The 17,198-nt window shown below is 36.2% G+C and overlaps 1 protein-coding gene across 5 annotated transcripts in view; it reads right to left on the bottom strand.

Annotated features, from left to right (window-relative positions):
- The window catches only part of FNBP1L (formin binding protein 1 like), a 52,618-nt gene that overhangs the window by 22,791 nt on the left and 12,629 nt on the right, over positions 1-17,198 (bottom strand). For 4 of the 5 annotated variants that reach the window (XM_048067067.2, XM_048067068.2, XM_048067071.2 and 1 more), the window contains exon 2: positions 6,677-6,792. In XM_048067067.2, the coding sequence (XP_047923024.2) occupies positions 6,677-6,792 (116 nt within the window). Of the gene's footprint in view, positions 1-6,676; positions 6,793-15,280; positions 15,332-17,198 lie in introns of those variants that run through there. The other variant, XM_048067072.2, reaches the window with a different exon arrangement.

Genomic DNA, 17,198 nt, shown 5'->3' with positions numbered 1-17,198 from the left:
AGAAAGAACAACTGTAAGATCACCACACCCTTTTCACATCCACTGGCACTCTAAGAAAGAGAATAAACACTGACTTCTTAAAAGGTATCTGCAAACTGTATGAGGACTTTCTCACTGAAGTCTAAACAAAAATCACTCTTCACCGTCACCAAAATCCACTGCCCATTGTAAAATTCAACTCAGTAGGGATTAAAAGGAGACATTTGGATTTCAAAATTCATAAACTCAAAAGGGAAAAAAAAGGATTTAATAATCTTCTTAGCTAAGTAACTTTCCCATGTTTCGTTTTCCCTTACACTTCTGCTTTGCTACTCAGTGCTTATTAATTACTGGGAAACTCCTGAAATTCACCTTATTATTATTCAGAAGGTGAAATGCATACCAGGCATACAATGCTGTAGCTTAGCAACCATGGAAAAGCCTTTTCAAGGGAAGATTTTCAGGGGTGTTACAAGAGAGAAAAGAAACCACTTTAAAAAAAAAAAGAAAAAACCACCACACATACAGTTTAAAGTGGCAGGAGAGAAGTACTTCAAGGTTCAATAAACAGTGCAAAGTACAACAATCAAAGTTAATAAATAAATATGAACTAACAAGCAAACACAGAGTTTATAGCTAAAAGAAAAAGCAAGTGTTCATGTGAATAGTGAAGCATAAAAGCTTTTTAAAAGTGAATACCAACAGTTAGAAAGATACCAGAGAAATTAAATTTAAATCTTTGAAAAACACAGGTTGACTAGAAGTTAAGGATGAAGGTGGATCCGAAGAGTCAAGTTTTATTTCAAAGAGGAGCCAACTGACACTTTAAAGTGGACATAACAATCTTTAACATTTTTATCTAAACATAGGTCTAATTCTCAGGACCCCAAGTATGGCTCTAGACTAGTTTTTCCCAAACCTGGCAACCTTATCATATGTGTACAGCAGCAATTAGAGTGGTTTAGATCTTTAAGTAGACCTTTAAAGCACAGCAATAGTGCTAAGGACTCAGTGTTTGCACTACATGAATTTCTGGAGGTTTTAGTTCAGACCAGTTCTAGCCATTTCCACGAGCTAAACACCCACCATCATTTACAGAATAGGCGCGCTTCCCACAATTCAGTTTCCCTGCAAAGAAATCTAGTTTGCATACTTTCAGACTCCTCGAGAAGTGAACACGACCACAAATGGATACAAGTCACTTGGTTCATTTCCAAAGAGCATTCCTGTCTCAGACTGGAAGACTCATTTAAATACATCCTTATTAGAAGAGCAGGCCTGACAATGCTTCAATGGCAATTAACAGCAGCCCCTCCCAATCCCTAATTGGAGCAGGAGAAACTATGAACAACTTACCCCCACTCCCAGTCAGATTTGTACTGGCCCCCAACAGCGCATATTGAGTTTTATGTGCGTGTTTGTATGTATATAGATGTATGCGTATATGCACATGTAAAATACACAGAATAATATACATACATGCGTATGTATGTATTGGTTGAGAAATTAAAGAGCTTAAACGTAAAAAATATGAAAATAATTAAGTGCTTACTTTATCAAGTAACTCTTGCCACTCTGCTAAGTTCTCCTGTACTTTTAGGGAGAGTTTACTTCATACTATAACTGGAAGGAGACAAAATGAAAACCTACCAATGGAATATGAAAAACTTTGTTCCTTCATCAGCAGCATAAATCCCACTAAATTGAGCTGTGATCAAAAATGACCATGAGCCAGTCTGATATATTAATTGTCTTAGCAGATAACATAACCTAGCAATTTTGGTAGACGTGCTAGAGATGACGAATGTCTCTGAAACAATACTATGAGCTAGCTTTCTCTGAGCCTAAGTCCTTCAAGAAGATGGCCGTAGCAGTCTTGGACTGCCACATTTAACAATCTACTCCAAAGACAAGTGAATGAACTCACAAATACACTGGGCCAAATCAGCATTATAGGCATCTGGCAATTAAATTAAAAGTAAATGCAGAATCTCCATTTTCCTTCAATTTCTCTTTTTATTTCAAGGAAAGAAAAGCAAAAAATGCAAGTAACAGATCCGAGTAACGGTACTGTCAGGTTTAAAGAAAATTGAAGAAGTAGCTGCAGACTATCAGAACTGAACCAAATTTACTGGATAAATTGCTGTATATTTCTTTAGAGAAGTGTAGAGTGATGACAGGTTAATATTCTCTGGAAATACAATCTAGTCTTCTACCACACTCTGACTTACACACATCTGGAAGCAGATTTCATACAGGCCTAATAACACTCAGCTGTGATGACCCTGTAATTTTATCAAACTCTCTTCTCAGTATAAATTGGTCTCTGGTTAAATACCAGTGAGAAATCAGCTGAACTTTATTATTAATTTTTAGGAGAAAAACTACCTTAGTCATGTAGCCACAAGTTTCAAATGCCACCCTACTTAATACATTTAGATTATTTATAGCCATGTACATAAAATATCTACATTTGTACAGACATTTATACAAAAATTCATAAATAAATTTTATTCAGTCATCCAACACAATGTAAAGAATGGGAGCAGCAGCATCAATATGGAAGAATTTATGTCAAAGTAAATGCTCAAGCACTGTGACATCTGTTTATATTAAACTTCTCCAGTCCCTACATCATATTACAGGAGACTGGGAGTAAAGTGAAGTCTGCTTTCAGAAATTAATTTTAAAATGCAGTAAGAAATTAAAGGCATTTAATATTTATATGTGAAGCAATCATTTCAATAGTGTTCTGTGACTGCATATCAACATACAGAGTTGGTGAAAACAATGAAAATGGACTACTGTATTTAGTAATAGCACCATATCGGAAAAAGCCTTTAACTGAATGCATGAGCCTTAAAAAATTGTAAGATGGAATTTGGGTTTACAAAGCCTTGTAACCATTAAGAATTCATGTTTTGACTTGCAGAAATACCACTATAAAAAGCCTGCCATGTCTGTATTTAGAAAATCATAAACAGCCCCAGCTCCAGCCAAAGAAAAAGGTATCTGAGAACTGAATACAACTTCACATTTGAGCGTATATAGACTTTAAATAACGTTTCCAAGATTCTGCATATAAAAATTTGATAATTAAGTCTCAATTTGACTAAGCATACACATATATTACTATCTTATTTAGAAAAAAAGACATTTAATGGCATGCAGAAGGAAATAAAAACCATGAAAAATGCATTTGCTCAGATCAACTAGAAATCTCTTAAGATTACAATGTTGAGTTTTAAAGAGAAACAACTAGTTCAAGAATAATCACATTTTTTTTCTTTAAATTTGCAAAAAAGAGAAGCTGATCAAATTCAGAAATCTTATTCTGCACAGTAGCTTCATCTGTAACTATGGGTGTGACTTCTATTACCACCTAGCATTAAGGAAAGTGGAATTCCATCTTCCCAAGTGTTGGAATGCTTCAGACAGTTAAAAAAAAAAAGGAAGAAACCTCCTGAATTATTTTGCATGTGGTGACATGGTAGTAAACAAAGTAGAACTTCACCTCACCCCTTTTAAAGCAATAATACTAATCAAAAGCAGCATCTGAGAATGCAATTACAAAATTCAGCTACGTGCTCAGTTATTTGTTACATACTCAATCTAGTGTTGTTTTTTTTTCCCACTTATAAAATAAGAACAAATTAAGCAGTTGTGTAATCAAAATGAAATCTATGAATATGCAGCAATGCATATTGCAGTATGTTTGTCCTTGTTCACATCTCTGTAACTGATTAACAACCTATAATAAACCTCACTTTCCTGAGGGCACCATAATATGTTGGTTGAGACCTAAGCTACGCAAAGCTTAAGGTGTTTTTTTTTCTTTAAGTTAGCTCAAATAAAATAAATTAAGGTTGATTTTTTTCAGAACAAAGTATATTGCAAAGACAGGACAATCTTTACAGACAGTTTTTCTTTTCTGTAGACATTCAAGGTTTCCTGAATTGTGCCAGTTCTTCTTACACTTCTGAGCATCAACAACTGCATATCAAAGAATAACAACAATAACTTGTAATTTAGGCAAAACATTTGGACAGAATTCTCACAAGTAATTTCTGGAATTACTCAGCAACCATCAACCTCAATCAGTTTCAGTAACAACACGGTGAGTTCATTCAAACAGCTCTTCATATACTACATGTGCATCACTTGCTTGCCATCTCCTAGAAGATTTGGAACAGCTGTTGCCAACTGGGAACATGTCATCACTAAGTTGTGACTGTATACCAAAAAAATATTTTAACAAAATGCAAGGGTATGCACTAAGTGAACATGAATTTCTGCCAGGACATGCACTCTAGTTTGTGAAAACTGTTATGAAAAATTAATTCACGTTTACATCCTTGGATTTAAGGCTATAAAATAAGATCCACTTCAGCAAGATGTTGGTGGCCCACCACCGATGAGGTGGTAGGCCATATGGACTACCAGAAAACAAACAAACCCGCCATCATACATTGCTAGCATTACGTCCCTCATTAAACTTGTTTTTTCTGTCTCCCAGCCAAATACTAATACAGCCAACAAACTACCATGAGGTGACCATTTTCTGTATAGTTTATACATCTGCTAAATAAAGGCAAAATAAATATCAAAGTTCTTTAGTAAGAGATTCTCAACACTGTAATTGCCAGGTTGTGTTTCATTACAAGAGGGAAAAAATGATAAACAAAAAACTGCTATTAGAGATATTAGTATCCAACCTACAGGTCATATGCTCCTAGCATTAAAATTTACCAGAACTACAGTCTATCCCCAATTATCTTCTCTCTCAGCTTCTTAGGGGTAAGCTACAGAATGGCTAACTTTGCTAGCAATGAAAACTTCACATATCTCAGTCTCCCACGGGGCCTCATGACACTTCCCTTTTACATGGTTAACACCAGTAAGTGTCCTAAAGAGAAATGATGGTTGAAATCAAGGTGATATCACAAGACAAATGATGGTTGAAATCAAGGTGATATCACAAGACAGTGCACTACTAACAATCAGTTCTCCCCCAGGGAATACCCAGGCAAGAATATCTAACAGTGGATTCATAAACTGGTCTGCTGGCAGAAAATCAGTCACCCTCGTGTGTGTGTGCTGTCCAGACCCTCGCTGGCAGCAGGCAAGAAGTGCATGCATGCACTGTACAAGTGTGCAGCAAGGCCAGTGCTTCCCGAAACTGCCATACTTACTGCACATACGCAGTCAGCCCAGTCATCTGACAGAAGGGGTACTTGACATAACTCTTGTTTTTGAAAGATGCTTTGAGAAAAATCAATAGTTTTACCCAAAAGAATAAAATGCTACACAGAAATGATTTCCCATTTTTAATTAAATCCTGGAGTACTAATGTCATCTTGCTAGCTGTCAGAAATTAACCTTTAAATGTAATTAAGCAAAATGGCATTTCTTCATACTATTTAAGGAAAGCATATAATAGACCCATGCAAATTAAGCACAATCCCATTTTTTAACAAACAACTGAAATCAAAACTGGGTTGTGAACTGGAGCTCTGCGTGCTTCAAACTTCCCTTTACCTCCTGAAGTTCTTCTATGTCAGTTTTGGAAAAGTGGTATTTATTTCCTTCCTTTTGAGAACAAATTTCCTTCAGTAAAGTAACAGGATATTAAGTTAGGTGACTATACATGACTGGATCAAAAGAAATCAAACAGGAAAGGTAAAAGAGCAGCCTAGACAACACCCACCCCCCTCAGCTATAAACCTCTTTACTGTGTTTATGAGGATGGATTCCTCAACTCTGTATCTGGTGATGATATTGTTTGCCAATGACAAGATGATGGAAGACACCACGGAAGAGAAGCTGTTACCAGTTTTAGTCTGACAAGGACTTGGCAGCAGCTTCAACTGAGTCCCCAGAGGAATGCAAGGTTAACAGTTAAAACCAATTTCACAGGAATATCCTATTTTAAACCTTGTTCTTCAAGCAGTGTGTGCTTTTTGGTAAAACTCAATCCCACTTAATTCTGAAAGTTGGTTCCTATGCCATTTCATTGCAACTACTCTTCTTTTCGATCCCCTATCCCTAGGAGGGGAAACTCATATTGGACCTAGATCTTTCACTTGGCAACAACAGAATATAAACTAGAGAAATAAGACAAAGGGTGTTTGGGTTATGGGGATATCCAAAGGGATAACTAGCTATGGCAAAGGCATGCTCTAAGGACACGAAGAACTGCTGCTTTCTGAAGTTCTTGTCAGTGATTTCAATCAGATTTCTAAACAAAATGTAGTGAAGCTCTTGCCAATTCAACATGAGAAATTAATTACTGGGGCTTGAATTACAGAGGCTTGAAGCTGGTTGAACACAGAAAATGTAGATTTGGATAATGCACTTTGCACCAAATAAGCAGATAGAAGAAAAACATCAGTGTTTTGGTTTTAATCTTAAAATTTGAGTCTTAAGACTTTTAAGTTCAAAGATTTAAGGGTTGGATAGGAGGAGAGGCAGGGATAGAGAGGAAAACAAACAAGCAAGCAAGCACACACCCAAAGATAATTTTGTTTTGGACTGGTAAAGAAAATCTTGTCTGTCATGAAAAGAACTAATGATCTAATTTGCTCAGTAAATGAAAAAATAGTCTTTAATCATGAAATTACACAGTTACCCATCATGTGATTTTAAGTAACTGTTAAGAGCCTTTTAAAACAAACAAACAATAATAATAAAAACTTACCTCAGTTGTTTTGCATAGTTTTGCTCAATTTCTATCCTTTCTTTTACAAATTTTGCATATTTCTCCAAGAAGTCAATGCCCCACTGCGTATGCTTGTCTAAGTTATCGAACTGATCCTTAAAAACAAAAGGAAACAAGAATACTGACAGTTAGTTAAAAATCACACCAATACCAGAAATGACATATAATTTAAGAGTTGTACTTTGAGGGAACGCTTTCTACTTGGATAGAAGTCACTAAAGTTACAAATCAGTCATACATGTGCGCATACACCAGCCATGTACCGGAACAGTAAGCCGTACAGGCAGCCACAGATCTAGCTCTTTCCATAAAAACATCTCTAAATATCTTCATTTAAGTTGTGTGCAGCCTTTGATCATTTTCACAAAGCAAACACACCTTTTTCCCCCTAAAAATACACCTATCGAAAAAGTGGATATTTTCCACCAAGATGGTAAAGACATAACTAGAGATTAGTATTAGATAACTAAGGGAAGTGACTGTTGAACAAAAGAGATGCACTTGGCAATTTTAAAACACAAGTAGTAATAATTTCATTTGGCATGAAAAAGTAATTCCACTTTTAAGATTGCCCACTGAAATAAAAATAATGCAAATTACAGCTGCCTGACTAAGTTGGGTATAGTCTGCATATGAAAAACATTTATTAAATAAATCTATACACAAAGTTCATCATCAGCTTTAGCAAAGATTCCAAAGAAAGCGAACTTGCTCTTATCCATTGAAGTTATGGTAAAGCAAATGCACAAAGCAAACAGGAGAACCAAAAATAAACAAGACTTCCAAAAAAATGGTTGTGTGATTATTAATAAATTAAATCATCTCCAAAACTAATCCTTCACTTCATTCAGTATTTATCAACATCTATTGATCCTAAAAATTCTGCCAATGGAAAAATTGAGGATTTTCAGCTCAAGCATTTCCTGTAAATTTTCTCTTAACAGTTACTTAATAATCCAAAAATACAAGCAACTGCAACATCAAAGTTCGTGTGTTTGGTATAAGCTGAAATCAAATACACTTCCCACAAATTAAAAAACAAACAAAACCCCACAGAACAGTGGGGGAAAAAGCCAAAGAAGCTCTTAAAAGCAGGACTTAATTTACATAAGGAAGTTTGGAATGAAGGGTATTTATCAGAAGCTCATTCAGTAACATGTCCGAACCTAATGAATTATTGTCAACCTTCAGTATTACCAATTTAAGTCCGATTTCAAAATGCAATAGGATGATCTGAAGTTAAATCAAAGAACACCAAAATGCTGCATAGCTGAAGACTAAAGGAAAACATATTCATTAAAATAGGTATCAAGATTACACACCTATATACAACCAATGGGAGTAATAAAAAAAGAGCTATGGACTTTTAACAACATGAGGAATATAACGGGATTCAGGTTCCTCTCAAGTCTTGCCTCGCTGCTCTTAGCATTTCACACCACAGGCTAACCACGGCTGTTAGCGCACTGAAGGTGTCAACACAGAGGCATGCCAACCAAGCAGACATCCTATTCCACTGCTAGCCATGTGCTCTCTGGATCCTCTCTCCACCAAAAAAAAGCCAACCACCTCTCCCTGATGTTTCACCAAAGAACCACATTAACAGGGAAGAGACAGAAACGGGACTGAAGACAAGATTTCAAAATATTTGGGAAACCAGCCAAATTTACCCCATCTGGACAATTCAGCAATAATTGCTTTCTGTCAAATAAGGTCACATTCCTGCTATTGTTTTTAGAAGAGCTGCATATGCTTTGTTTGTGTGTGTGAAAAGAGGGAGATGGTTATCACAGTGCTTTTAGTTTTGAAGCACTGTTACACGTACGTATAAAATTACACCATTCTGAAAAGGCCTTTTTTATATTGTACTCATTTTGTAATTACTCTGACTATATTAACCTGACATCCAAAAGAAATTTCAAAAAGGTGCTGTTGGCATGGAGCCAACATCCAAAACCATTTAAGAAAATGTTATTTCCTTCAATGAACACCAGAACAAAGCCTTTGCTGTCCTACTTAGGCGCTTTAGACCATGGAGCTCTGATTTGATACTCAGGTTTTATTAACATTATGGAATGCTAAATTACTTGCATTTCAGAACGTGCAATCAGAGAAGATGGCTTTCCAAATATTTTGCTCAAACAAAAGAAGATTCTACCAGTCAAAATTTCCTCTTTGCTACTAATATGAGAGTGGAACGGAAAACCTATTACTCTCCCCTCATGCAGTATGTTCTTGCTCTTCAAAAGAGTGAGACAGCTCCACAAGGTCAGTTTGCTTGCTGTCCTTTTTTTGCCAGCAATTATATTACATGCTATCTTAGAATGAAGCATACAGTATGGTGTCTACAAAAATAATACTTTCAGGAAGTATAAAAGCATCTTTTGAACACTGGCTTATGAATGACCAAAGCTGAATGCCTTAAAAAAAAAGAAAGAAATTGATTATTTATAGATAACAATTTATGTTCAAAATAAAAACACTATTAAAAACTTCCATATAAAAACTGATAATTAATCAATTAAATTGGACGTACTGATGATGTCTCAAACTCTCTCTATATAATCATGTACATACTGCACAACAGAGCTCTCAATTAACAAATAAAATGTATGTTAAGTGAATAATACATCTGCTTTACAATTCTTCCAATTCTTGAACACAAAACCAAAGAACAGAAGTCTGCAGAGTCACACAAATCATGTTACACTGCTCAGTAATGACACTGAGATAAATGAGCAAAAAAGAAAAGTAGCATCAATGAATCAGCAGAAAGAAAAAAAATGGATCTTTTCAGAAAGGCTTCTAGATGTGAGTCACAAATTTAATCCTTTCAACTTCTCTCACGTAGCACCCACGTTTGAGGCTCTGGGTCTCAATCAAGCCAAAGGCATCCTTTTCATCCTAGAACACAAACAGAAAATCTTTCACGCTGCTAAAAAGGAAACCAAATTATGCACTGAGAAACAAACCAGGCTATGCAGTATCTTGAATGGAAAAAAAAAAAGCCAAAATTGGGCAATACTATACAGAGAAGAAAATGGACCAAACAGATGCAACAGACTATCTGCCTGGAACTATCAAAATTGATCTATCAATGTATTAATACAGCCAGCTGCTTTGTAAGAAACGTGAAAATTGCATTAACTGAAGATCAGCAAAAGGCAATTAAAAACAAACAAACAAAAAAACACATCCTACGATATCTGGTTGTCTACTACTTTGATAGCAAAGAATTTTCTCTACAACATTCCAAAGCAAAACACACATTGCTGTTTGTCCAGTAACTCTCCACCACCCTTAACAGCTGAGCAGGCAATTTTTGTAAAAAAAAAAAATAATAATAATAATAATAATTTAAATGCAGCTGACTATTATTAAACTGATTAATGTTAGCTAATGGATGGTGGCCCTCAGTAGAAACTGCCCCCTCAAAAGCCGGAATGCAATTCAAAGTCTGCTTTGTCAAAACAAATCTGAGACTTCACAAAAAGCTGTAGTAGGTGAATATAAACTATTCCAAAAGAAGTGTTATGTCCCTAAATTTTACTTCCAGATTATTTAATGTAACCATAGATTAACACTACGCATACTTCAGTTATGCAGTTCTAAACTTATCAGGTTGTTGCAGATACCAGGGAGCTTTTCAATAACAGCAGCTGAAGCATCAAAGCAAGTAGCCGAGCTGAGTCAAATCTGCACTGGAGATAAAAACATCATTTCCCAAGTTAAACTTAAGAACTGATCTCCTCTTATTGGCACCTGTTTTTTCCCCCAAACAAACCTCAAAAGCCAATAAAAAGAAAAAGATAATGAGGATCTCTTCAGAGGGATAAACACTGAGTGAATGCTGCAGCATAAATGCCAAACCTTTCCTCCTCCAAAAACTATCTGTAGCTAGTCCAGCCACTGTTCATCATAGGATTTTCAAATGAAATGTGTTAGGCCAGACTGAGATTTTTAAACAGTTAATGTTCCCAGTTTTCACTGACTTGGAAAGCAGTTATACTTGCATTAAAAGCTAGGACTGTGGTATTAAATTCTGTAAAGAAAAGATAAAATCTGCTTTACTAAATGGTTCCCTTACAAAAAGCTCTAGTTTATCAGATCAACATCCAATTGTGGATTATTGCCAATTTCCCTGACTTCCATTTTGATGATCTCCAGACAACTCAGTTGAAAGCCTTAAGAATCATCTCAAACACAGAACTACATCAACTTATGTTTAAGCAACCTACCTCAACTAATAATGTTTAGATCTACAATCACTTTTAAATAATAAAACATTTTATTCCAAATTATGAATGACTTTATGCCTGTATCATTTTATTCTCTTGACTCAATTTGTACATCAGTATTTCCATAATTTTATCTGACCACAGTTTTAGTCTGCAGTTACCCAAGTGACCTTATTTGCAGTTTTGAAATACTGGCACAGGATTAGTTCTTTCCCTGTTCTTTGTTCTCCAGGCTGTCTCACTTGACTAGTCTAAACTTCCAATTAAGTGAGTGGGAGATTAAAAGCTGAATTCCACATTCAACTCTCTAAATTCTTAACCCTTCCACAAGTCCTGTGTAAGGAAATACATACTACATTCCAATGAGATTCAATGAAGAGAATGTTTCAGAGCATGGAGCAGCAGGATGCAGGTCTTGTTCAGGTAAAAAAAAATAACAATAATAATAATAAATGGAATCAAAAAAGTCCAGTTCATTTGCAAATAAAATGTTGTATTTTATATCACTTTAGGAAAAGCAACCATTTACTCATCTACAAAACCACAAGTCCAAAGTAATCCAACTGACAAAATAGGGCTGATTATATAACTCAATCTAATACTGTTTACTGAATCTAAGCTCATTAGGGTTTCCCAAATTAACTGGAATTATGGATAAAGTTAAATGATAATGTTCTTCCTTCCTGCATCTACAGTACGGCAGAAGACAAAAAGCCCCAACTACACTCAAATAGTTAAGCATTTTAAGTTAAATTACAAAGTGACAAATTTCACATATTATCAGACCCTTCTCCTGAAATACCTGGTGTGTGCCTGAAACATGAAGCCTGTTTTGTTGTTTTTTTTTTTTTTCCTTTTTTAATGAAGATAAAGGCCTTGAATTAAGTTCAAACTGTTCAACAATTTATACCAAATCTTGTCTACATATATTTTTATAAAATAATAAATTGATGTGTATTCAACATATACGTTATACTTGTTTAATTTGTGGTGTTTGTGCAAAAAATTACTCATGCTACATGAGAAGTTATGGAAACCACAATATATTAATGAGAAGTTACCAACAGAATACTGTGTACCTTCCCCTACTTGTCCTCAGCACAAATTAGATTATAAAACTGTATTTTAATTAGAGAATGTTACGGTAATCTATTTTGGACAATACATTTCAGTTTTTCTGATCTTTGTAACCTCTTCTGTGTCTGTTTTTTGTTTTCCTTTTGTCTCTATCTTTACGCATTCCTGCTTCCTTTTCTATCTTAGTATAATAGCTCTTCTATTTTACTGACTGAACTGATTATCACTTCTCTCTCTTCCTGCCTGTTTGCTTTTATAATTATTGATTTGGTCTTCTGGTCTTTCTTTCTTCTTGCAACTGCAATCTGCTTCTTTCTAACAGGGAGACTAGATCTGCTTCCAGCTAAACAGTAGTTTATTTTTTTAAACATCCTGTTAGTTTTAAATCTAAAAACTAACAAAGAGCTGCTCTATACCGAGAACAAAACAGAAGCTGTCTTGCTTTTCTGCTTTTGTGAAAGTTCTGTATAGTAGCTTCCAAACAGACTAACCTGTAAATTATACCTTATTGCTCTCTGAAAATAACCTATGTATTAAACTTAAGAGAGGGGAAGAAAGGTGGCTAAACATTGTTATAAACTTGAAGATTAGTGTAAACAAAAAGGGTCAGAGCAGCAACACTGAAAGCCAGAACTGCTCTAGAAATAAAGCAGAGGCACTCAGAGATTAAGATGACAAAAACATAAATTTACAGGTGCATACATGTAAACTAAAGAGTACTTCACATTCTAATTTCATACTAAAACAAATGTTTAGTGTAGACTGTTCAGACCCTTATAGTCTGAATAAAACACTCATCTTTTGAAGACAAAAAAGGAAAAACAATATTCCTAAAAAAACTTCTGAAAACACATTGTTAGCTGACCTTCAGGATGCAGAGCTATTTTGCTTATGAAAACGAAGAAACTGAAAGAGCAATACCAACTCTTTGTCAACTTTGTTGTTAAAAAGTTGAATCTCTGTATTTTATTATTAGAGAAATGTTTGCAAGATAAAATTAGCAACCAACTCAAAAGTGATACTGAACCATTGGAGACATAGCCACCCTTGAAGATAACATACAGCAAATCAGGATTTTACAGAGAAGCTACAAATGGAGAGTAACAGTTGAGGAAGAGAAATACAAAGTCTGTGTTTCTCTCTTTTAAGATCTCCTTAGACCACCAACAGAAGAACTGCACTGGGATTTCTTTTTTTTTAAATGGAAAGTCATGTCTGGCAGGAGGGGATGCCTTGCTTGGCAGCTAGCAGCTTCAGAGACCTGACAGACCCCTTTCTGTCACTTTGCAGGAAGAGGCAGGAATCTACCACAGACAGGCGTACAAAAGTTTGTGGTTGCTTTTGGAATGAGCAGCCAGAAGTGCAACACAACTGAGTTCTGCATTTGGAGATCAGCTGAAAAACAAGTAGGTAAATAAAGCCACTAGCACATCTACCGTATTACTGTACTACAAGAGACCGTTTACATTTGGAAGTAAAAGTACTGACACAGATTTCATGGCAGATTAAGCTAGGATGATCCAAGGAGTCACTGAACCACTTCTGTAAATGGTCAGACCAGTACAAGCATCCAGACAGGGGAAGGAGTGATCCACCATTTTCAGAAGCAGGCAGCTGGTGAATTAGCTCAGCCATCTTATGGTATGGTGTCCTTGAGGACACCGCTTGGCATTACAGATTACAGCTGTGCACTTCAGTTCACCCATGCCACTGGCTGTATCTATTGGACTAATGATTAGATTTTAACAGCAGTAGTTTTCTGCCAAAACAGCAAATTGATTGTCCCAGTTCACAGCTGCGGCATTGAGCACCAACATTAGTAAAAGTCTAAAGGAACAAGCTGCTACAGAGGGTAGCTCAACACACACTCCTGTTGTCCAGCTTGGGAGTAACCTCTAAAATTCTTCATTTAATGGATGTGCATCTTCATATGAATTGAATGGTGTGTCTACCTCACTGTATCAGCATGTAAACCTAAGTGGAGAGAAACTCAATTCTTCTCAAGCTTACCTATGGGTCTGCCTGAATGCAGGCACTTTGCGAGTGTCCTGGGAGTGCCTGAATGCTGTCAGTAGACAGAGTCAGAGAACGACAGAACGGTTGGGGTTGGAAGGGACCCTGAAGACCATCTTAATTCCAACCCCCTGCCACGGGCAGGGACACCTCCCACTAGACCAGGCTGTTCAAAACCCTATCCAACCTAGCCTTGAACGCTTACAGGGATGGGACAAGAAGCTTACGTAGATTTTAGTCCTAGTTATGTCACTTGTAAAAGGAGCTATGAAGACTTTAAGCTTAACCATAAATTAACTGCGATATAATGCATCACAGTAAAAACATATTAGTGTTTGTTCAAAGCTCAGAGATGCTGTTGCTCATTGTAAGAAAGACCTGGAGATAATCCCACCTTTATAGAAAGACTGGAACAAAACAGAGTATAAAGCACTGTGGCTACGTATCAATGAAGTAGCAGAATACTAAATTTGCTGCATGTCCAATAGCCACACAAGGCCTCAGACAAAGCAGAAGTTCTGTAACAAAACAGTGCATTTACAGCATGACTAGCGTTAGCCTATAGAAAATCTGAAAATCTGCAATTATCTGGCTGGAAAACAATGCTTCAAGTTTTTTACTTTTGAAAAGCTGTGTAAAGAATGATTTTGTTCCTCAGTTAGAAGGGTTATTATATGGTTCTACAAAGTACAAGCTGAACATTTCAGTGTACTATGAAGCACCATTGGTGAAACTATCCAAAACTTAAAACTAAGAACTTATAAATACCTCTGTAAAAAATTATACATACTTCCACAATGTTATTAGAAATGCATCCATAGAAAGCCAAACGAGCAGGAAGCCTTGACACTTTCCAGTTCTTGCATATGTGACCTAACAATCTATTTTTGCATTCTAAAGGATAAGTTTTCTAAAAACTTGTAGAAACAGCAAAGAGATCGTACCTACCACCAGCTTCTTCAGAGAGCAACTGACTTAAATTCCTGCTCTGGCCAGTCTAGCACAGCATCCAACAAGCAGGGAATCTACGGCTTTTCTCCCCTCCATGCAGTAACAAGTGAACTTAGAACAGCATGCTCAGGAAAAGGGAGTGGTACATGTGTTACAAAGGGAACAGGTTCGCTGAGAGGAGGAGAAGGTAATTACCCTGGAGGTAAATCAGCCAGGGGAGAAGTACACAGGAGACACTAAGGTCAAGCTAAATGTTTTGTGAAGGAATCATTATTACAGAACACCAAGGTACCCTCTATCATACCTTCAGAAGAGAAGTTCCACCAGCTTTGCTGCTCATTCTGTCGTGATGCACCTGCAGGACACTGCTTTGCAGGACACAGTTGCTACTTAGCGAGTGGATTCCATCCCTTACACATACACACACAACTCTGCACAAGCGGTTTTTCAGTTTGTCCAATTGCACTACCATGAAATCCAGCTTATATTATTTAGTGGAAATTTTAATGACTGTGACATGGGTAAAATAACTACTAGTTCTGAACTCCCTAAAAGCCAAGATGACTGTGATAACAACTGACACTAATTTAGAACAAGGAAGTTCTTTCTGCCAGCTGGGGTAGGGGAAAAAAGAAGGGAGAGAGTATCAACTTCCCTGTCATCCAAGTATCACTTCCCTGTATTTATTTGCTCAGCTACGTTAAGTAGACAGTACTAAGGATACCATTTTTAACTGACATAAAAACCATAACAAGAAGGGTCTACAAATCCCATACAGAAATGTCAATTTGCTGCATTTCGCATTTAAAGATGCACATTTAAGTCTTATCTCAGTGGAGCAAACACAAAGAAATAAATTGTATGGTATATATTGTATCATGCTGCTTATCTTTCTGACAAGTAGGACAAACCTAGCATAAAAATATTTATACAGAATCCAAGCACTGAGTATCAGCAGCAGAAATGACTTCACAGTTCCAGCACAGAGAGCAAGGCCCCTTTTATCTTTTTCAGACTTTTAACAAAGGTATAGGTTATTTGGAACGTTAACCTTGACTCAACTATTCCTAAAAATATATTTCAGGACACTATTCCTGAACAATAATTTGGAGTAAATAATGAACTCATAAAATAAAATTTATAACACAGGAACAAAGCAAACGCATCCTGATGTTAACTTTCAGATCAATTCTCACAATAAATGTAACTGAAGTAGCCAGTAAACCTACAGAGCACTGTACCTTCAGGTAAAGATCAATCTTTTACCTTTAAACACAGACACGGGGATCCAGACAGAAACTCCTCATTGAGCTTAGCTCTGGTAAACTGTATCATCTATTCAATTCCTATTGCAGATATACTGTAACACAGTGAATGCAACTGGAATATAAGAAGGTCTTTCAAAGTGCTGTTATCAGCACCTGTCAAACAGATTTAAGATGAAGGCATATACCTTACCTTTGATGCTCCTGGTACTCAAAAAATACAACTGTACTACACAGACTGTAAACAAAATTTTGCTCTTCTACACTATTCAGAGTAAGGTACCCATACACAGGTATTCTGATCACCTCTTCAATTTTATTGAATGCAATTCTTAGCGTTTTGTTGCTTGTGAAAGGCTGCAAATATTAACAAAATAGTTTAATATGTCTGTACATACATACTCCATTCTGAGCATGTTCTCCTCCCATGAAATGGGAGTAGACACTGTTCTATATTTCAGAAGATCACAGGGGACTGGTGAGGTAAACAGCCAGCAGAACTGGAAGGCTAGTCTCTTAACTCATTCACCATATGCTGTTTGTTTTTGTCAACTCAATAGATTAGGGGATATTTCTGTTAAACGCCCTGTCCTAAGGTGAATTTCCCCTTTTGGTATCACCTGTGAATATTTTAGCGTTCAAAAGAAAGAATAGAGAAGGCACACCATTTTCCCTTCACAAATATCTTGCAAACAACAGGAAGTGTTTTTCAAACTTGATTTTAAAACCAGATCCACATACTTAGCTGGAGATTGACAAGGCAGTAAATTAGAGCCTTCCTATCTTCCTTGGAATATTATTTCAGATAAAAAAAAAAAACAAAACACCATGTTCACAAAGGAATCTACTGCATTCATTGTTTTTAAAGCAAAATTCATAGTAGTATTAACATAACTGAATAAAGAATGTTAATTAAAACCAGATGTCACTACTGGCATCTTCAAAACCACGGAATTT

Source organism: Anser cygnoides, chromosome 8 (assembly GCF_040182565.1).
Source record: "Anser cygnoides isolate HZ-2024a breed goose chromosome 8, Taihu_goose_T2T_genome, whole genome shotgun sequence".
Lineage (NCBI taxonomy): Eukaryota > Metazoa > Chordata > Aves > Anseriformes > Anatidae > Anser > Anser cygnoides.
This window is presented reverse-complemented; position numbering and strand designations above follow the sequence as displayed.